The sequence below is a fragment of the Dreissena polymorpha genome, chromosome 3 (genome assembly GCF_020536995.1).
Source record: "Dreissena polymorpha isolate Duluth1 chromosome 3, UMN_Dpol_1.0, whole genome shotgun sequence".
Lineage (NCBI taxonomy): Eukaryota > Metazoa > Mollusca > Bivalvia > Myida > Dreissenidae > Dreissena > Dreissena polymorpha.
This window is the reverse complement of record NC_068357.1, coordinates 105,731,069-105,754,501: the sequence shown is the minus strand read 5'-3', so window position 1 is coordinate 105,754,501 and position 23,433 is coordinate 105,731,069. Positions and strand designations below refer to the sequence as shown.

The following is a 23,433-nucleotide window of genomic DNA, read 5'->3' as shown; positions in this document are numbered from 1 at the left end:
GATGAGTTCAAAAATAATTATGTTTGCTTGAAAAACATGGCTTCCAAGGGGCGGGGCATTTTTCCTCATATGGCTGTAGTAAAATCTTGTTAACACTCTAGAGGATTTACTGTCCGATCTTCATAAAACTTGGTCAGAAGATTCATCCCAATAATATCTTGGACGAGTTTAAAAATGATGCCGGTTGGTTGAAAAATATGGCTGCCAGGGGGCGGGGCATTTTTCCCTATATGGCTATAGTAAAACCTTGTTAACACTCTAGAGGCCACATTTATTTTTTGATCTTTATGAAACTTGGTCAGAAGATTTGTCCCAATAATATCTTGTTATCTCAGGTGAGCGACTTTGGGCCTTTTAGGCCCTCTTGTTTTAACACTTAATTTCATGACAAAGAATATAAATTAATTTACAGTATCTGATCCCAATTTCAGTTTACTCCTCCATGGAAACCAGACGTGAGCAATGCCTGGGACACAAAGTACATTCCTGACGAGTTTGCGCGGGAGCCGCTCGACCTGTCTCCAGTGGGAGGTTTCCATGACAACCACAAAGCGCTACGTTCCATCTCAGAGAACGGCGAACTTCCGTACTTTGAACAGTTCTCATATCACGGCGGAAGCCGTAACGTCTACGGAAGTTACCTGGCAGCAGCCAGCACGCAATCTTCAATTCATCACAGTGAGGAGACTTTTTAAGCTCGGATACACATAGGCCCAGTTTCGTGAACATTCTCGATTTTTTAAGTTCAACTCTTAAGATGAGATTTGAGTTTCCACTCAGCTGACTTTTGATAATATTGGTCAGCCCACAAACAATCTCAAAACTCAGCTATTAGAATATGCACAAACCTTCTTAAAGTCAGGTTTGAGCAAGACTCACAATTCTACAGTGCTGCAGCTAGGCCTAAATTGAAGGGCGTCCTGCCCTGCCCTTCCAAACCTTTGCCCTGACCTTTTTAGCCCCCCCCCCCCCTCACAACTATTAATAACATATAAATAAACATGCAACAGGAAGCATTTTTGAATTGCCCGTGTGCTCAAAAGTGCCCTTTTGACAAAATACTCCGCGTCGAAAGTGCCCTTTTGACAAAAAAAACCCTGCCCTTTTCAAATCCTAGCTGAAGCGCTGATTCTAAAAAACTTCTGTTAACACCAAATTGTGCATGATTTTCAAACTCATCTAAAAAATTGAGAAAAAAACTCAAAGTTGAGTCAGAATTTTGAGTTGAGTTTGTTTGTGATACAAGGCCATAGTCATGACTTAAATCAAAATCTTTGAGGGCCAATTGATACATATGCAACAGCACCGGTATCTTTAATTTAGTTTTTGTAGTATTTTTTTCTTCATTTTTTGGTTATTATTTCACCAAGTTGTTCTTTATTATATTTCTTATTTATTTTTAATCAGTTAAACAAAATTACATAATCATATACGTAAATTACTTAATAAGTGTATTATAGGAAAGTGCATGCTCCTGGTTTACAGTTTAACTGACTGGACTCGGTAATTTACATGAAATGAATTTCTGGTAAGCTAATTATGCCTTTTTTAGTTGAACTATTATTGAGTATCATGACTATCAATTACCTGCTACTTTACTTTTAAAAATATAATTTTATCTGTCTGTAAAATATGTTTTCTTAAAGGTACTCAATGTGTCAAAATTCCACTACCTTTATAAGTTTCAAGCAACTTTTGGGATATACCGGTATCTAAACCTAATCTCTTAATGTATGTTTCATGTGAAATAAAAAAAGAGAATGTTTAAAACTTATCCCTTCATTATCAACACCAGGCTTTAATAAGGTTATTTTAAATTGTTACCGGTTCTTTAACATATCACTATGACTCTTATTTTATATTTTCAAGACCAAACATTAAATAGTTATTCAAACTCAACTGATGGTCTTAAGGCCTAGCATACATATCACAGAGATAACAGTGCAGAAAATATATGGTAACTTAATACAGATGTTTATTCTTGTGCAAATTTTTATCCAAATTACTGAATTTATAATTGTATTGTGTCTATCTTTTTAAGTTGTTGATGTACAAAATGTATTGCGTACCAGTGTATGAATGTTACCTATTTTTGTCCTCTACCGGTTTCACTGTAGGGGACTTATGGTTTGCGCTCTGTGCGTCTGTCTGTGAGTCTTTCTGTCACACTTTTCTGGATCCTGCGATAACTTTAAAAGTTCTTCATATATTTTCATGAAACTTGAAACATGGTCAGATGGCAATATGGACATTATGCTCGTCTTTTCATTTTGTTCCTACGTCAAAAATTCTGGTTGCTATGGCAATAATTATAAAAAATAAATAAATAAATTGTGACAATGGTGGAGCCGGTAGGGGACAATTATATTGCTTGGCAATAGTCTTGTTTAATATTTGATATGTTACCAATTATTATAAATATACATCATGTAATAGAATATTACAAAGCAATTATTGGTGTGAAATTGTTATTACTTTGCTACAAACATTTAAAATTAATTGTATGATCCTGTGTACAAGAAGAGCCGTTGAAGATGTTATCATACAAATATTAATATGGTATCATTAAGAGATGATTAAAATGATTTGTTATAACAGTGTTACATTATTGTGAGTTATGATGATTTTTAATAAAAAGAATGTTGGCAGTTATAATACACTGTTTGGACAGGTTTGTATGTATGTTTTAATAAAAGTTGTAACACGGTTCAAAATTTTTGTAATTTAGTGGCAATAATCCGTTCTAACTGAAAAAATCCACCCACATCTAACTGACAATTCACAATCAATAGTGCATGACATTTGTGGTATTGCTTTCCCGAATGAATTATAGACTTTTTGATTCCTCATAAGAGTTATTATGCAAAATTAGTCTGATATATGTGCACGATAAAACCTCAGATTGAGAAGATTAGTTGTAAAAGTTTCGCTGTTCTAGAATTGTTTATTAAATGCTGTAAAATATATATACTTTTTTGTTAATGATAGAATTAACGCAATACAATTTATTTTTGTTGATGTTATGCTTATTGTTATGGAAAAATGTTTTATTGTTATCATAATATCAATGGTGGTTAATGCTATTTTATTTTTATGCCCCCGGTAGGGTGGCATATAGCAGATGAACTGTCCGTCTGTCTGTCTGTCCGTCTGCTCGAAAACTTTAACATTGGCCATTACTTTTGCAATATTGAAGTTAGCAACTTGATATTTGGCATGCATGTGTATCTCATGAAGCTGCACATTTTGAGTGGTGAAAAGTCAAGGTCATCCTTCAAGGTCAAAAGTAAAAAAATACAATCCAAGGGAAGTAATAAGCTTTAAAAGGAAGATAATTTTTAAATATGCCAAATGATATATTAAAATTTTATTTCAAAGCGGCGCAATAGGGTGCATTGTGGTTCTGACAAACACATCTCTTGTTCCTTCTGTTTATGAAATATGTTAATGCTAAAAAATTGATCTTTTGTTTATGAAAGGTTATTATGCTATGAAATTGTAGGTTGTAATTCTTAGCGCTTTTCTTAGTTATAAGTATTAAGGCTTTACTTCTTGTCCTGTGGTTAATTATTGCTTTTAATGCTATGAACATTGTCCTTTTGTTAATGATAGCTGACCATGCTATGAACAATGCCCTTTAGTTAATGATAGGTGATAATGCTATGAATGTGTCCATTTGTTAATGATTTGTGTTATTTCTATGATATTGTCCTTTTTCTACTGATAGGTATTAATGCTGTAAAATTTGTTTTGTTAATGATAGGTGTTATTGCTATGGAGCATATTCTGTTGTTAATGATAGGTGTTAAATTGTTTGTGCTATTTAAAACGCATTCAAATGTTAATTATAAGTTTAAACCCTATGGAACATATTATATTATAAACTATATTAAAGGGTAAATGCTGAGGAGTATGTCGTACCTTTAAAAAATCAAAAGTTGAAATGCTATTTAATTTGTTGCATTGTTTAAAAATCTCAAAGTTGAAATGCTATTCAACTTGATGTATTGTTTACAAATCAAAAGTTTCAATTTTATTAAAATGTTGTTTTGTTTAAAAATCAAAAGTTTAAATGCTATTAAACATGTTGTATTGTTTAAAAATCAAAAGTTTAAATGCTATTAAACATGTTGTATTGTTTAAAAATCAAAAGTTTAAATGCTATTAAACATGTTGTATTGTTTAAAAATTTAAAGTTTAAGTGCTATTAAACATGTTGTATTGTTTAAGAATCAACAGTTTTAATGCTTTGGAACATGTTCTTTCATTAATCATAGTGTTATATCTATAAATTATAGATGTTTATTATGTTTGGTCAAAGATACATAAATCTTAACACTCTGTTGTTAGTGAAAATAATGATACATATGAGCCATGCTCTGTGAATAAGGGGTTTAATGCATGTGCATGAATTGTAGTCCCAGATTAGCCTGTGCAGGCTGCGCAGGCTAACCAGGGACAACACTTTCAACCTTCACTGGATTTTTGCTAAAAAATACCTTTCTTTAAAATGAAATCATCATAAAAACAGAAAGTGTTGTCCCTGATTAGCCTGTGTGGACTGCACAGGCTAATCTGGGATGACACTTTACACACATGCATAAATTCCCCCTTTATCACAGAGCACAGTTCATATACTGGTATTTTATTGAGTTGTTCTTGTGTTACTGATAATGTTAATTCTATGGGACATGATTGTTTGTGAATAATCTTGGTATTCTATGGAATAAGTTGTGCTGCTATGAGATAATAAAGGTTATCTTGACATTTTATTCCATTGGCATATTTATAGTTTTACCTTATATCATTTTGTTGGTGCATTTTTAAAATGTGCATCACTGGAACAATATCTCCTCTAATAATACAAAGATGTTTCAATCTGTATGAAACACATATCATATTTTAGTTGGATTATTGCAGTTTGTTATTTTGTGTTTATATTTTTGTGCATGTGTGTGTGTATTGTGTATATATGATGAAAAGTAAGACTAAAATCTGTATGACCTGGTGATTAAGAACAAATACAGCTTGTATTAGCAAGTTAAAAAAAAAAGAGCTTGCTCTGGTAAAAAAGTTTTTAACTGATGGTAATGTGCGTAAAGTATGGTCTCAGATTAGCTTGTGCAGTCCACAAATGCTAATAATGGACAACTCTTTCTGCTTTTATGGTATATTGTGTTTGAAGGAAGTCTCTTTTTAGAGAAAATATAGAGTTTAGGCACAAAGTGTCGTCCCCGATTCGTCTTTAGTGCACCGCATTAGCTTATCTGGGACAACATTAATGCACTTGCATTACTTTTGAGGCTAAAGAACAGACATGGGCTCTAGATATGATACCTGTGAATTTAAATGTATGGTAGTCTGATGTGGTCATCTTAATTAAGACTTCTATGTTGGGTAACTTTTAGCTAACTTGAAATCATGAGTTTAGTTAACACTCTAGAGCCCACATTTATTGTCCGATCTTCATGAAACTTGGCTAGAACATTTGTCCCAATGATATCTTGGATGAGTTAGAAAAGAGTTTCTGTTGGCTGAAAACATGGCCACCAGGGGGCGGGGCAGTTTTACTTATATGGCTTTTGTAAAACCTTGTTTACACTCTAGGGCCCACATTAATTGTCTGATCTTCATGAAACTTGGTTAGAACATTTGTCCCAATGATATCTTGGATTTGTTAAAAAATGATTTCGGTGGGCTGAAAAACATGGCCACCAGGGGGCAAGGCATTTTTCCTTATATGGCTTTTGTAAAACCTTGTTTACAGCCTAAAGCCCACATTGATTGCCTGATCTTCATGAAACTTGGTCAGATGATTTGTCTCAATGATATCTTGGATAAGGTTATAATTGTTCCGGTGGGTTGGAAAACTTTGCCGCTAGGGGGTGGCGCATTATTTCATGTATGGCTGTAGTTAACACTCTTAGAAATGATATTTTATAGTATTGTCTAATCTTCATGAACTTGGTCAGAACATTTGTTCTAATGATATCTTGGATGAGTTTGAAATTCTTTCTTGTTTGTTGAAAAACATGGCCACTAGAGGGTGGGGCAATTTTCCTTTTATGGCTAAAGTAAAACCTTGGAAACACTCTAAATTCACATTTATAGTTAAGTCTTTATTGAACTTGGTCAGAACATTTTTTGCAATGATATCTTGGATTAGTTTGATAATGGTTCCTTTGAAAAGCATGGTCACAAGGGGCGGGGCATTTGTCTTAAATGACTAGTAAAACCTTGTTGAAACGCGGAAAGTAACATTTATAGTTCAATTGTCCTGAAACTTGGTCAGAACAATTCTTTTAATGATATCTTCGGCTGCAATGAACACATCAGTTCCTTTGTAGCTCAAATGAGTGACTTTGGACCATTCAGGCCCTCTTGTTTGTTTGTGTATTCACCAACCTGTAAAATTAATCCTTGATCAGTATGAGCATTCTTGTATAGTTTCAAATTAACCATTAATCCTCCCCCAAAAATGTAAAGGCATAATATGTGTTATTATATAGATCTGATTTGTATTCAATTTCATAATGTATTGATGAGTTCAATTTTAAAATGTATTAAAAAAGAATATAGAAATGAACATGAATTTTGTTGTAATTACATTATTGTGAGCAGAGTTATTATCTAGTGAAACCTGAGGGGATTTTTGGTTTACCCTCGTGTCAGTCCGTAGGAAATTAACCCAGTTTGATGAAACTTGGGTCTATGGATAAAGGGCCATTAAGGGAATATGCACATTATTTTTTTTTTTTTTTGTCACACACGAATTGTGGTTCCTTTGGTTACAAAAATAACTGAACAGTCAAATCTGGATCCTGCAATATCTCAAAAAGTATACAAGCTAGATTGATGAAATTTATGTGTATAGAGGGCCATAAGATGAATGTTGGTTAAAGAAATGATTGAAAACTTAAATCTGCACCTTCCATAGCAAGGAAGTACTTATGGAAGTCCCATTCTTACTTTGAAAAAAAGGAAGCCGGTTTCACAAGTTTAAGTCCCAAATAGCTTGTAAGCATCAATTCTTTGTTCAAATTTATAATAAAACATCTACTCCATCATACTTAAATAATTCCTTTGGATGTAAGATGTTCTAAATAAGCTATAAGTTGACAGTTTCAGTAAGCTCAAAGTCATTTTTATGTCCCCCCACCACTATAGTGGGGGACATATTGTTTTTGCCCTGTCTGTTTGTTTGTTTGTTGGTTGGTTTGCGTCAAACTTTACATTTGCCATAACTTTTGCAATATTGAAGATAGCAACTTCATATTTGGCATGCATGTGTATCTTATGGAGCTGCACATTTTGAGTGATGAAAGGTCAAGGTCAATGTCAATCTTCAAGGTCAAGGGTCAAAATCTCTAATTTAATATACACTTTTGCAATGTTGAAGATAGCAATTTGATATTTGGCATGCATGTGTATGTCATGGAGCTGCACATTTTGAGTGGTGAAAGGTCAAGGTCATCCTTGAAGGTTAAAGGTCAAATACATGGGGGGACATAGTGTTTCACAAACACATCTTGTTGCCCAATGAATTAATATTCGTGATCAATCACCAGTTTTATTAGGTTCCGCAGTCTAATCGCCACATGGTATTTACACAAAATCTCCTTGAATCATTACAATTCACCGTAGTCCTCACTATTCACCATGACTACAGTGATGTAAAACCATACGCTGTGATTAGGGAATCTCGTCATTGTGCAATCACCCTTATCTCAGTAATGTCACCCTAATTTTCTCAGCTCATGAAAGTGATGTAACTATAATTTCATGATCATTGCATATCACTATGATACTTGGAACACTCAAAATGACTGAGCCGGTCTGTTTTTATTTGATACATTTTGCTTTTTTTTCAAACGTATATATATTTGTTTTGCTTGTATTTCCAAAGTGGTATGGTGCCTTATAAAACGTATTTACATCTTATGTCCAAGGCGAAAGAGTTGAAAATTGAATGTGAACACTAGCTGTTGTGTCAAGCAAAAATAAGTTTAAAATATTAACATTTTGTAGACAGTGGGTTGATATAATCTTAATGGACAGTGATTCCCTATTCAGACACTATTGATATTTGTACTGGTAGTTCTGGTTGTTGTCAACAGTTTGCGTTATTATCTAATCTTTGCGCAAAGGGACAACCCACTGTACTGGTCCAAACCTTTGCGCAAAGGGACAACCCACTGTACTGGTCCAAGTTATCTATCGACTGTCGTCTATCAGCCATCTAACAGGGAGTCCTGACTGTGAGAAATCAAATAATTTCAGCCAAAATCAGTATAAATACATCAGAAATTGTCTTTGTGTGAACAATTACACAAGATCAGGTTGTGGTGTTCATTCTTCTACTCAGGTGAGCAATTTGGGCCATCATGTGGCTCTTTTTACATTCATTGCTTGAGTGATTTTTAAGTAATACTAGGCATTATTTAAGAAGCAAAAAAAAAAAGAATTCATTTACCCATTCATAAATGTTAAAAATGTTTGAGTTTCACAGTATGACCTGTAATTTTTGTGTGCATTCTTGTAAATTGCAACATATATTTTTTTTAATATTCTTTACACCAAATTACCGGTACTACATGTAATTTATCAAAGATTAAATATGATGTATAATATAGTAAATGTATTAACTCTCAGAATGTACAGATATACCTGTAAGTAAGTCACTAATCCTCCTTTCTTGTATTTTGTTATACATAAAAAAACTTATTATATATACATGTAGTTATCATTTTGCTACTTTCTTATTTAGGTGTGAGTAATAGTGTGATTTATGTTAAATTGTTTTATATAAATCTTGAATTACAAAATTGTTGTATCATGGTCTTAAAATACAAAATAGCTTCTATATAGTGTTGTTTTAATTTTTCCATTATTATGTATGTGCATTTTGTAATAAAACATTCTGAAATGTAAAATGCACTGAGTGAAAGTCTTGTAGTTAAAATAATTATAAGTAATAGGTGGAATCTGAATAGACTGAGTTAACTCCTCCTGATTACATAACTATGAATATTGCTCCCTGAATTAGCAGTACTTAATTAGCACTCCAAGCTGTCTAAAGACAGTAACCTGAAAACTTTGACAAAAAATGCAACGTGGTAAATTGAATATGATTTGTCAACTTAAATACTTCCTTTTTATTTGTAGAAGGCTATTTATTTTAATGGAATACAGCATAAATTATACAATTATCAGCATAATGCAAGTAAAAAGTTAGTGTTTATTAATATTAATTGGAAGCTTGTTAATTCATGTCAGAACAATGTCACAGGAGAAAAGCACTTACAGATTTCATGAAGATTATTCACAAGGCTTCACTATCGTCAGAAAAACAAGCAAATTCATTAATTGTTATCCCCCGCCAATATACTTCTGGACACAAAAGTTTTCTGGACGGATAGACAACACTAATGTGCATCATCCTCTTATCAATATATATATACTCAAACATATTTCAATGAAATCCGTCAAAGCACTTCCAAGATATGGCTCCAGACACACAAAAAAAACATTTTTTCAAGATATAAAGGGCAATAACTCCTTCATTATCCAATGGTGTACAATGCAATTTGGCGTGCATCATCCTCTTATCCATATATATACTCATACATATTTCAATGAAATCTGTCAAAGCACTTCCAAGATATGGCTCCGGACACACAAAAAAATCATTTTTTCAAGATACAAAGGGCCATAACTCCTTTATTATCCAATGGTGTACAATGCCATTTGGTGTGCATCATCCTATTATCCATATATATACTCATTACAATTTTCAATGAAATCTTCCAAAGCACTTCCAAGATATGGCTCCGGACACAAAAAGCATTTTTTCAAGATACAAAGGGCCATAACTCTGTTATTAACAGATGGTGTACAATGCCATTTGGTGTGCATCATCCTCTTATCCATATATATACTCATACCACGTTTCAATGAAATCCGCCAAAGCACTTCCAAGATATGACTCCGGACACAAAAAAGCATTTTTTTAAGATACAAAGGGCCATAACTCTGTTATTAACAGATGGTGTACAATGCCATTAAGCGTGCATCATCCTTTTATCCATATATATACTCATACCAAGTTTCAATGAAATCTGCCAAAGCACTTCCAAGATATGGCTCCGGACACAAAAGTGCCGGACGGACGGACAACGCCAAAACAATATCCCTCCGCCTTTGGCGGGGGATAACAACAGCATCCATGCGCCATGTTGGCCATGTTTTCAACAGACCGGAACCATTTCTGTATTGAGCCTATATTTATTAGGACGAATATGTTCTGAGCAATTTTTATGAAGATAAAAGCGTGATTTTCATTCTAGAGTGTTTACAAGGTTTAACTATGGTCATATAAGGAAAAATGTCCTGCCTCCTGTTGGCCATGTTTTTCAATGGACCAAAACCATTTTTAATTCAGCAAAGATATCATTAGAACAAATATTCTGACTGAGCAAGTTTCAGGAAGATTGGATACCTGTTACTTCTAGTGTTTACAAGCATTCACTGTATCCATAATGGAAAAATACCCCGCCCCCTGGCAGCAATATTTTACAAATCCGCACAATTTTAAAACTCAGCCTAGTTATAATTAGAACAAAAGTTTTCTAAGCTAATTTTATTAAGAGCTCACACAAATTTGGCCTCTAGTTTTTTTAGCTGTTTCTGTAATTTGACTTCATTACCTAGTGTTTGACACCATGTTACCCATTTTCGAACTTTTCCGAAATATAAATGGCACAAATGTTCAGACCATGTTTGATAAAACAAGGGCAATAAATGTGATGAAGGTGTTCACATGGTAAATGTTGATGACAAATGACTGACAAAAGGCAATCACGTTGTGCTTATAGTAAGCTTATATAAATTAACAATGCATCGTTGAATTGAAATTATATGTATAATTTTAAACGTGTATTTGTGTAGTTTACCCACTTAAACATGTATTGCAATGTATACAATTAAATTGCTAATACTATAAAATAAGAATGCCTTTTAATGCCGTGAAAAGTTAAATCCAATAAATTTTATTTCATAGTATTTTTTTGGTCAAGACAAATCATTAGGGCATCTTTTAAGTGTAAAGAGTAGTTGACACATAAATTCTTGTCAAAATATTCAGATGTTGTTTTTTTTTATTTCATACTTATGCTTTTGTCAAAATGCAGATTGCAATCTGTGAATCTAATGGGTGTCGAAATCTGAGCGAGATCTAAATAGTAATATTTTTTATTGCATACAATCCCAAACAACCATATACATTATATACGGAAAGCAGGTGAAACTTGAGATATGTGCATATATCAGGTTTTACATTTGTAAACCAAAGAAATCTTGTCCTTGTATCCAATAACAACACTGTGTTAATAACACCAATAAATATCTTTAAAATCAATACTTTTCAAAATTGGGCACATATAAAAAGCCTGTTAACGCCGTTATAAATAGTATTTAAATACGACGTTAATGTACGCGAAAGTTAATTATAACGTTTGCGCCAAATACTTTGACGTTTGACGCTGACGTCATTTATTGTTATTGTCTATTAAGGAAAATAAACGTTAAGATTGAAATTGTTTTTAAGAGCGCCTTAGCGAGTATGGAAGGATATATGTTGGTAAATATATTGTTGGTATTTATATTGTATATGAATTTCTGTATGTATTATTATTACGTGAGCGCGATTATTTGAATTATTTTATTTGCATAACATTTTAAATGTTTTGTTTGATTGACTGTTTACATTATATATGTATTATATTTGTTTTAGAGAATCGTCATGATATGAAAGGCGGAACTCTTAACAAAGCCCCTTAAAAATGGAACAAGGGCTGTTTGTTAAACATGCATGCCCCCCATATGGGCTGTCAGTTGTAGTGGCAGCCATTGTGCGAATACGTTTTTTGTCACTGTGACCTTGATCTTTGTTTCATGATCCTAGGCCTAATTATTCTTGAGTTGTCATCAGGAAACCATTTTACTGTTTCGAGTCACTGTGACCTTGACCTTTGACCTAGTGACCTGAAAATTAATAATGGTCATCTGCCAGTCATGATCAATGTTCCTATGAAGTTTCATGATCCTAGGCGTAAGCATTCTTGAGTTATCATCCGGAAACCATTTTTCCGTTTTGAGTCACTGTGACCTTGACCTTTGACCTAGTGACATGAAAATCAATAGGGGTCATCTGCCAGTCATGATCAATGTGCCTATGAAGTTTCATGATCCTAGGCCTAAGCGTTCTTGAGTTATCATCCGGAAACCATCTGGTGGACGGACGAACCGACCGACATGTGCAAAACAATATACCCCCTCTTCTTCGAAGGGGGGCATAAAAATGCATCAAACATGATTCAAAATACATGTACCCATGTACTGTACACAAATTTATTGATCATGCATGTATAGGCAAAAATCAGTAAATGCCAGTGTATAAGACCGGGTCTATTTACTATAAAATAACAAACATTCTGTATAATAGTCATAAACAATAAAAGTGGTGAATGAATAATAATCATGATAATTGCATGAAATATCAAACAAAACATTACATAAACAAGCAAATTCGATGAGTTGATATCCCCCACCAAATAAATTTAGTTTAGGATGGGTGCAAATCCCTCGATAAAATGAATAATCATAAAAATAATTAAGTAAAGGGTAATTGTTTTTATGCATTTTATGAATTGCAATTCTCCTCATTAATATCTATACACCATGAAGTTCCATGTTGAAATCTTGTAGCATACATTTGTATATGAGATATAGTCTTTAAAAGACTCTCAGTTATGAAAGTGTAGGGTTATGGTTCTTGAGCATAGAATTTCTTCCCATTAATTTCTACATACCGATGAAGTTTCATGTTGCAATGTTGTATCAGATCTGAAATAAAGTTCCATCATTAAAAACAAAACAAAGGGCAATCACACTTCTTTAAGAAAGTGAGGGTTATGGTTTTTCTGTGTTACTTTTTCACATAAATTTTAATACACCCACGCAGTTTCATGTTGCATGGTATCTGAGATTAAGCCTTGAAAAGTTACATCAAATAAAAAAATAACTCTTATTAAAGAAAGTGTAGAGTTAAGTTCCTTGTACATGGCATTTTTCTTCTATGATATCTATACACCTAAGGCTATGAAGTTTGATGTTGTTAGCTTATTTAGGTAGTTTCTGATATATAGCCCTAAAAAGTTTTTGAAAGCTGGATGGACGAACTGAGAGACAACTAACGCCAATTTGATATCCCCTGGCTAACAATCAGAAATACTATTGAGAAAATAAAGAATTGTTGTAGAACTGGTAAATTTCTCAGACATATTAGTTTTGCTTGATTCAAGGATAGAAATATTAAGCTACAGAAATTTATTGAGACACTCAAATAAATTAAGATTTTTTGAACATCAAACCAGTCATATAATTAATATATTAAATTGCAAGCAATTTCAAAATATATCTTGGAAACAGATATCCAAAAAGTTTCCCATGTTACTTCAAATAGCACCCTTTATTAAATCAAATTAAAATAGCAGATTAGTGGTTTCAAGGTAAAGCACTTAGGTCAGAATTCTTGGGCTGCAGGTTTCATTCCTAACTGAACCCTGACATACTTCATTGCCTTGAGGATTCAGTGATAAACCAAGGTACAGGGTGCTAAAAACTTCACACCTGGCACAAAAAGACCCAGGGTCATCTCGGAATAAGATGTCTCCTGTTTCATACTTTGTCCCAAAACCCAACTGATAAGTTTTGCAGGGAAATGGCCAAAATTATGAGAGTACACTTTATATCAAGGTCAGGGAGAGAAATATACACCTGTTATTAAACTCCATGGGATGCCATATTCTATTTGAGCATTTTTTAATTTTTGTATAAACAAAGGGCAATAAGTCTGAAATGCCTTCTTATGAAACTAAGCCTCTATTTTATGTCAACAAACACTTCCAAAAAGTTTGGTGAAGATTCGTTCAAAACTGTATGACTATTAGTAAGAATGGGAAAAAGGCGAATTTCGCATTTTTTGTATAAATAAAAGGAAATAACTGTGCAAAAACTCTCAAGTGCCTGGGCTAATTGGCTGTTCATCAAACTTGGCCTCCATTTAATATCAACAAACAATTGCAGAAAGTTAGTTGAAGATTCAATGAAAATTGTATAAGTTAGAGAGTGGCTATGACAAATATAGATTTTTTTAAATAAAGGGCAAACAGTCTAGTGCCTTTTACGAATTGGCTGGTTATCCAACTTTGCTCCCATTTTATGTCAACAAAATCTTTGAGCAAATTTGGAGAAGATTGAAAGGCAATAGTTAAAGGAAACAGTCAGCCCGTCCTTCAGCCAATATGTCCGGTCAAGAGAAATGTGTATGTTAAACTGTATATCACTTATTAAACCACAACATTTGATTTTAAAATATCAACTAATTCCCATAAAACTTCACAGAAACCTATGCCAGTACATTTTGTATAGAGTCAACGCTGCCTTTGCACCCACTGCCATCTTCCTCCACAGTGCTGGGTCACATACTTCAGCATCAAGGGCTTTGTTAAGCTCAAGCAATAAGATTTGTTCAGATTCGTAAGCTTCTTCCTGGCTACCTTTGCTGTACAAAGCCTCTACTTCTGATGCCATCAAGTCACACCTGAAACATAGGCAAATAACTTATATGAGCCGCAAGTAGTTGCAAGAAAACCTTGACCATAATTTGCTCAGTGCAAAAAGGGCACAATTCTGCCAAATTACAGATTAGAGATATGGAACTTGGGCAATAACCGCACACCATGACCCCAATCACATGGTCGAAGTTTCAATTGAATAGCTTCATTATAAATAGTGAGATGGAATATACAAGATTAAAATGATAACATTGTTGAACAAATTCGAATGCACACCACATTGAATTAATCATCACAGTATATAAATTATTACTACTTTATTCCCATAAACTACATCATAGCTCATCATAGCAGGATGAAAAACAAGGAGATATCTTGAGTAACATAATGATAACGATTTGGTGACTTGGTTTATATGGTTATGACATAATGCTCTGAATTGTTACCCACCTGACTAGGAACTCCACATTTGGTTTGCCTCCATTAAGATTGCTTCTGTGGACACCAAGTATGCCTGGGGGAGATAACTTTTCTATGGGAATATTCACTTCAGATATAATTTCTTCAACTATGGAGTTGAAAAGCTCTCGAGTAACGTCCTTTGGATCCATTGCACTGATGTCAATTTCTTCTATTGGAATGTTACCAACTAGCACCTGTTATAAGATAGAAATGCTTGTGTGTAAAGTATCGCCTTACACTGCACAGGGTAATAAGAGACGGCACTTGCCTCCAAAAGTAGACTTCCTTTTAACAAAAAATACCATGAAAGTGGAATGTGTCTTCCCTGATTAGCCTGTTTGGACAAAATTGACTAATGTAAGACAACACATATGTACATGCATAAAGCCCCGTTTTCCCAGGGCAAGGATTTACTAATTGTTTCCTAACATAGTGACGATAGTGTTATGCTTATTTTTATAATTATATCAAACATCAACTTCAAGATTGAGCACCAACACCCAATCTTCATTGTTCAAAGTAACTTGCCCTCAGGGAAAGTGAAAGTCAAATCTATAAGTTAACGCCTGAAAACATATCAATGGTCAGTAAGTGATAAAAAATATTACATAAATTTGAAATTTACGCTAATGTTAGTATAATAAAAGTTTTGAAATTAAAGTAATGAGTTGCAAATATCTTTATTGTTGGTAATGAAAAGACAATTAAAATTAACTATAGAAAAGACGAATGTCTCAGTGATGCTCATCCACTAGCAGTGAATGTATTTACATATATAGTAACAATACAAATAAAATATATAGGCAAACATTTGTAAGTACCATGTAATGAATTTGGAATACTGATGTAATTTTATAAATACAAAACAAGAGATGTGTTTGTCAGAAACACAATGCCCCCTTCTGCGCGGCTTTGATTTTTTTTATCATTTGGCACAGATAATTATCTCCCTTTAAAGCTTATTACTTCCCTTGGATTTGTTTTTTTGACCTTTGACCTTAAAGGATGACCTTGACCTTTCACCACTCAAAATGTGCAGCTCCACGAGATACACATGCATATCAAATATCAAGTTGCTATCTTCAATATTGCAAAAGTTATGATCAAGGTTAAAGTTTTGGGACACACACACACACACACAGACACATACAATGACAGACAGGCCAAAAACAATATACCCCCGATCTTTCAATCTGGGGGCATAAAAATAGCCATTTGATTTATGCTCAAGAAATAGTCTTTACCGTCTCTTACATATACTTAAATTCTCCTTCATAAATTTACATAGAGACATGTAGTATAATTTTAAGTGAGAGATAGTCTAGATAAAAGTAAAATACTATGATTCTTCTCATTTTAGTGTTACCTTTGGTTCACAATGTCCACCAGGTCTGTCCCATAAATTCACATCCTCCCCACAATTCTTAGAGCGGAATAACAACACAATATGGTCATCTTTGGTCACTACGACTGCTCCCACGCCCAAAGCATCTGACAGGTAAGTCTGTGAATTGTCATGGTCACATAAACCTTGACTTTGGAACACTAACACATTCTCTGACAAGTTTGTGCCCTGGAAATCTTTATAGCATGTTAAACCAATGTTAAGATGAAGGTGCCCATCTTTTTCATGCAGTGAATCTAGCCTGAACTTTGTTCCATTAAAAAGTGACGGTAATTCAGTGAGACGCTTCTGCCAAGTAAGTTCAATATGGTCTTCATGTTCTTTTGGAAGTAGTTTTCGACTAAAATCATGTTGAAGATTTATAACAATATCATCTGGTTGAGTAAGTTTCTTGGATTGACATGAAAACAATATTGAAAATGAACAGGCTTCCATCATGGGTCAGTTTGAAAACCTGGAAAAATGCATGACATTTATATATTACAGCACATTTTATTTTGATAAGCAGCCAGGCCTTTTTCTGTCTATTTTGGGAAAAAGTACCTAGCAAAATTGGGATTTTTCGAGTCGCGAAAATCTTCCCAACTGGGAAGAATTTTCATCGACAAAAGCATTATTTGGGAAATTATTTTTCTGATTTTTTCTTATTAAATCTAATGTTTTCATACATAGGTATTGCCCAAAAATGCTAAGAAAGAATTAAACTGTTTTTTTTTACCATGCAACAGTCATTGTCCACTGCTAACGTATTAAGTATGTGTATGATAAAAAAAACACAGACTTTGTTATGCTTAAAGTTCAAATAAAATACATAGCTTGATATGTCATTAAGGATTTTTTATGAATATTCACAGTCGAAGGACCTGCATCCAACATTTTTTTATTCAAAATTCAAGTTGCCAAATGTCTGAAGGCAACCATTTTTTGAAACACAAAAGTAAAGCTGAACATCATAAATGTACAGTCAGGGCTTCCCCTGGCTCAAAAAGTTCTTTAGCCAAATTCGCCTTGTTTTGGCAAAATTCTTCTATTTTTGGCTATTTTTTAAGTTTTAATGAAGAAAAAGTTGTAGCCAAATATAATTTTCTTTAGCCAAATAGTTCAATTTGTAGCCATTGGCTAATTTGGCGAATGGCAGAGTAAGCCCTGACAGTATTTAAATGTTAAGAAGCTACAAAGGGTAGGGACTCTGAATCTGGCAGTGGCAAATGTTAACTTGCTTGCTAATGGGCGAGTAAGATTCTGGGTTAACCGTAGACTGACTCGCGGCAGTATTTCCCCACAAAACATTCAGTTTTTGTGTGCCTTTCGAGTCAATTTTCGTATTTTACTTCGATAGTACTTCGAATTATGCGACATTTTTGAGACTGCATCAGATTTCCGTATTTTTTTTACCCAAATTTACTCTTTCTAACCACAGTAATGTTGAAAGTGAAACTTGTCCACATTTATTTATCTCAGACCATCGATATGGATTCTCAACCAATTTACAATAATTAATGCGTACACATGGGTATCACTTGTTGTTTACATACCTGATAACTCTAAATAATCCAGTACTTCAATATTTAAAAGCTAATTCTGACTGAAAATGACCGTAAATGTGTCTTATGAAATGCATAGACACAAGTGGCCGCCATATTTTCTGAAGTCTCAATATCGCAAAATTGCATTTATATTGAACACTCAATACGAAGATGTTCTATGCATTGGCACGTAAAACAAGGCGCCTGATTATTTAAAACACGGTACCTACCGGGTAAATCATTTTTGGCTTTATTTCGGTTGGATATTGGGATTTTTTTTTTGATAATTGGGAAAAAAATATCCATATTTGGCATTGGGAATGGGTCCGACTATCGGACCCGTGAGATAGGCAGAAAAAGGCCTGGCAGCACATATGATCTTGATTTTCATTTTCAATCCGATGGTTGAATGAGCACATAAAATATAAAAAAATCATAATGATTTTGTAACTTTGAGGATTCATCACATGATGAGTTGTTGTAAACCTCCACCAAGCATTTATCATCGGAAAAATATATCTGTACATATTTTTATCATAATTTCATATATTCCTATTTATCATTTATAACTAAAATGTTATCAAAAATACAGGATTGTCAATTTTCATTTTCCAAGATAAAGAAAGTTTTTTTGTTTATTTTGATTATTCACCATTTCCAACAGAATTTGATACACAATAACACATCCCGAAAGTCAGTTTTCCCACTCATTCTTTTCCTGTGATATCTGAGTGATTAGTACTAAGTGCCTAGGAGCAAACTGACAACTGCCGTGCTTTAATAATAATAGTAAGTGGGATGTCAAGCTAATCCCAAGACTGGGGATCGCTCTGTTGTTTAGAACTCGCCGGTCCGGTAAGGTTCGGAAGTTGTCAATCGCGAAAACGTATAATAAAATGAGTTTTGGTTCAAGTGAACGAAATATAGAACCACTAAAATTATTACGTAATAAAATAGTAATAATGTTATCATAAATTTAAAATGTTAGTATAATATTGTCGCCGAAAGTCAACAAACCATATGTTTGAACGAAATAACATACGTCAATCTAGTTGTTTACACAGGAAACGGAAATACAATTTGAGGTAAGCGTGCGCATCATATTGCATAGCAACTGGACAGCGAAGTTGTTAGTGATATTAGGTTGTTTTTATTTATCTTTCTTTGCATTTACGTTAAAGAAGATGGATAGCAGTGAACTTCATCTGTCTGTAGACTACGTTGGCAGCAGTGGCGTTGTCTTAAGCCCAGAACAGAAGGCTGCCCTACAGACATCACTGGTTATTTTACAAAGTGAAAACAAATTTAAGAAAGTGTATTTTTGGGGGAAAATCCTGGGTACAAAAGGTGATTACTTCATTGCACAAGGAGTTGGGAAGGATGAGATGACAGAAAGAAGAACCTTTTATAGGTAATTTCTTTTAGATATTTGTGTTTTGCCATTTAACAATTTATTTTTCATTAAATGTATTTTCATTTTGATAAGTACAGAAAATATTGTGCATTTAATATTGCCTTTAATTTTACTGCCAATGTGAAATCACAACTCAATTATTATTTAATACACAACTTTATTCCTGACACTGGTAGTTAGTGTTAACATTTTTTATATTTGTGTTTGAATTTTAACAGAATTTTTTTTTTAACATTTGATAGACAATAAAATCATTGTTTATATGAACATTTTGTTTTTGATCAATTCCACTGTGACAATTTCCGTCCTTGACCTTCAAATATGTTATTTATATTACAGCAAAGACTGCGTCCACTGGGGTCTACTTCCACCAGCAACCAAAATCATGAGAGACACCAGCAAGTTGGCCAAGGGCAGGTTCACAGGGGACCCCTCATTTGAATTTGAGCACGTAGAAAAGAAGGCAGTTGGTGAAGGTGAAGAGGCGACAGAAGAAGAGGAGACAGTAACTATCAGATTCATAAACATTTTATTTGAGCATGTAAACAAAAAATGTCCACATAAGCGGATTTAGTGTTGTCCCTGATAAGCCTGTGTAGACTGCACATACTCATCTGGACTGACACTTCACACAATGACAAATAGTACAGAGCATCACACACAAACTGTATTTTACTTATTTCTGTATATGTTTTAGCATTTTTTGAATTAAAAAAAGAACAGAGTTATATCTGCTTTTGAAAATTCAATCAGTATTTAATATAAAATGAATACATGTTAGTGTTTTTATTTTGGTATAAACTTAATAGTAAAATATTTGGCTTGTGTGTCATAAAAAATTTGAAATATTGTCTTATTTTTTTACAAGCATTTAATGTCTAAATAAACATGTTTCATGGAATACTATTTTTTGTTTTGCTTTTTATTCTAGATAACAATCAAGGAAGAGGATAGACTTTCATCTGTTATTGCTGATATTGATGAAGATGTGAGCATAGTTCCAAGAGCATCCTTTATTAAAACCCCAAAAGGTGTTGTGGAACCCAACAGAAGCTTTGAAGGTGGGCATTATATAATTACACAAATTAAACAGCATACAAAGAATATGAAATCAACCACAAAACCTATAACGGATTGAGCTAAAGATTTTTTTCAACACTAATACTGTTCAATACTTAAACTAGCAAATAAAAATGTTCATGTTATGTATTTAAAGGACCATTTTAATTTTTTTTAACACATTTTTAGATTACCAACAGTGGGAACACATATATATGTCACACATGTAATGATAAAATAGTACGCTTGTATTTTCATATGTAATAATACGGATAGACACATTTATTTGCGCTGATTTGAATTCAACAGGAAACAAAATCTTGCATATCAGTGAATATTGACCAAGAAATAAACCCCTTACACAGCGCATGTAATTCAATGTTATCTGTGCAACCATGATCTATAAACCACTGAAATACATAACCACATTTGTTTGATCCAATCCTTGATCAACAAGTATATACTGGTAAAATGTTTCAGAGCAGACCAATTTTTGTCAAAATGCTACAAACTCTGGATTTTCACTTTACTAATTCCATAAGTAAGGTCTAAAGAAAACGCACAGGATACAGAACAAAATAATGCCCAGAATTATTTTGCTGTAAAAAAAACAACAACCATATTACTTGATTAAAAAAACTTTTTGCTTCTTATCAAACATGATTACAAATATTGTTGGTAGTACATATAATTGTCACAACAAAAATAAACACATCTGTCTAATCCACAGGCCTGACAGTATCAGAAGCAGCTAAACTGTGCTCCTACATGCACTTCCGAGATCCCAAATTGCTTCTTGAGAAGACTTTGTTACAAAAGGCTAACATGGACAAGTCTATCGACTTCATGGACACTCTTGAAGAGGACATTCCAAAGGGTACATAAAATATCGAAAAATTGGGTTAAATGCATGAACATAAAATGTTGTCCTAGATTAGCCTGAGCAGTCTGCACAGGCTTATCTGGGACGACACTTCCCACTTTTGTGGTAAATTTCATTTTTATGAAGTCTCTTCTTAGCGATCATCCAGTTTTAAGGAAAAAGTTTTGTCCCTGATTAGTCCGCACAGCTTTGAGCAATACATGAGTTTTCAGATGTTACAATTTTTGACCATCTGTTAGTACATGTTATGATGTAATGTTGCTTCACTGTATGTTTCTTGTCAGATCCGTACATTCTCAAGATCTTCTACAAGTTTTCTTGTTTAAGAGATTTAAATCTTTTCTAAAAGTGGCTTGAATGTTACTGGAGTTGTCCTTGTTTTTACTACACACATAACTTCAATGTTCTGGATTTGAATGTTCTAGGTTCCTGGAGCCTGCAGTTTGAACGTGGCAGTGGTCTGCTGACCCTGCGAAGCCTATTGTGGCTCGGATACATCTTTTACCACGTCCCTGGCACACGAAAGTACGGCTCAGTGTACGTGGGGACAGGGGAGAAGAACTCAGATCTGCCCTTCATGTTGTAGACTTGCAGTGGTGGACAGTGACTTACATTCTTTCATTAAGTATATGTGATTTGTTTGTATACTACAGTGTACTTAAACAAGTATATTCATGAAGACTATTTAAATTGTTTCTACATTGTTTATAAAATGCAGAAAAAAATACTATTTTTACTGTTTCAAAATTGTTTATAAAATTCATAAAATGTTGTTAAGAAATAACTATTTGATAAGAAGGTTGTGTCATTTTTTTCATTAATATAAACAATGTCATATGTTGTACAAATTTCAAAGAAGAATTTAGCTATTAAATCTTTATTTGCTATTCATATTCTTTTATACAATCGCTAATTAACTATAATGTACCGGGTAGATTGCGAAGTCGCTGAAACAAATGAGATGAGTGTATTTAATACATGTACGCTTTCAACTTGCAGCTTATTGCAATTATAAAGAGTTCCTTAATAGTGCATGTCCCTGTGACATGACTGTGTTCTCTTGATAACACATTGATAGGTGTAAAGGCTAACCCACATATTTATTGTCCCCTACCGGTGAAACCAGAGGGTACTTATGGTTTGCGCTCTGTGAGTCTGTCTGTCACACTTTTCTGGATCCTGCGATAACTTTAAAAGTTCTTCATATTTTTTCATGAAACTTGAAACATGGACAGATGGCAATATGGAGATTATGCACGTCATTTCATTTTGTTCCTACGTCAAGAATTCTGGTTGCTATGGCAACAAATAGACTAGAAATATTGCTGAAAATGGTGGATCCTGCCATAACTTTAAACGTTCTAAATATTTTTTCATGAAACTTGAAAAATTGATAGATGGCAATATGGATATTATGCACGTCACTGCTTTTTGTTCATACGTCAAGAATTCTGGTTGCTATGGCAACAAAAAAACTAGAAATATTGCTGAAAATGGTGGAGTTTCACCGAAGGGGACCATATTGCTTCACAATAGACAATGTTAAGTGAATTGCACATACCCTATTGAGATCTACCAACATTTTAAGTTTCAAGTTGATATTCCTCAGTTGTCAAGCTAAGCTGGTGAAAAATTAAAGAACACGAATCAACAAAGGTCAGTAACTTTGCAATAAGGCAAGCACGACATGTTTCTTGTGCACTGTACACTCCCTTAATAAGATTAATCAGTCTTTTAAGTTTCAAATTGATAAATCAATTTATTTTGCATACATGTTTCAGACAATATTTAATTACAAACATTAAACAAGGGCAATAACTCAAAAAAGGGAAGCAAAAGTGATGGTTCTTGTGCAATGCACTTTCCTTTCATGAGATCTTCCTTTTTATTAAATTTCAAGTTGTTGCCTCTTAATTTGCTAAAAACTTAATAAATTAACTAGAAATGGCGCGGCAGAGGCCGACGTGTATCCCCACGCTGCATGTTTGACCCAGGGGGCGCCCCAGGGTTGATAATGGGGCTATGCATAGTTGAGATTGACCGTATTG

At 33.7% G+C, this 23,433-nt stretch overlaps 3 protein-coding genes across 3 annotated transcripts in view; 2 read left to right on the top strand and 1 right to left on the bottom strand.

Moving 5' to 3' along the window:
- Window positions 1–8,865, top strand: part of LOC127870841 (RAC serine/threonine-protein kinase-like) — a 46,229-nt gene extending 37,364 nt beyond the window's left edge. The window contains exon 11 of the mRNA XM_052413375.1: window positions 432–8,865. Coding sequence (XP_052269335.1) covers window positions 432–695 — 264 coding nt within the window. The 3' untranslated portion in view covers window positions 696–8,865. The remainder of the gene's footprint in view (window positions 1–431) is intronic.
- Window positions 8,866–11,238: 2,373 nt separating this feature from the next.
- On the bottom strand, window positions 11,239–19,080 carry LOC127870846 (uridine diphosphate glucose pyrophosphatase NUDT22-like). Its single transcript, XM_052413384.1, has 4 exons — window positions 19,047–19,080; window positions 16,465–16,602; window positions 15,087–15,292; window positions 11,239–14,662 (listed from the first exon to the last, which is right to left on the bottom strand). The coding sequence occupies exons 1-4, from the start codon at window positions 19,047–19,049 to the stop codon at window positions 14,458–14,460; spliced, it is 552 nt and encodes a 183-aa protein (XP_052269344.1). The 5' UTR covers window positions 19,050–19,080; the 3' UTR covers window positions 11,239–14,457.
- Window positions 19,081–19,120: 40 nt separating this feature from the next.
- Window positions 19,121–22,272, top strand: LOC127870844 (radial spoke head protein 9 homolog). The gene is made up of 5 exons (XM_052413382.1): window positions 19,121–19,440; window positions 19,783–19,948; window positions 20,375–20,504; window positions 21,233–21,379; window positions 21,811–22,272. The coding sequence occupies exons 1-5, from the start codon at window positions 19,214–19,216 to the stop codon at window positions 21,969–21,971; spliced, it is 831 nt and encodes a 276-aa protein (XP_052269342.1). The 5' UTR covers window positions 19,121–19,213; the 3' UTR covers window positions 21,972–22,272.
- Window positions 22,273–23,433: the final 1,161 nt, after the last annotated feature.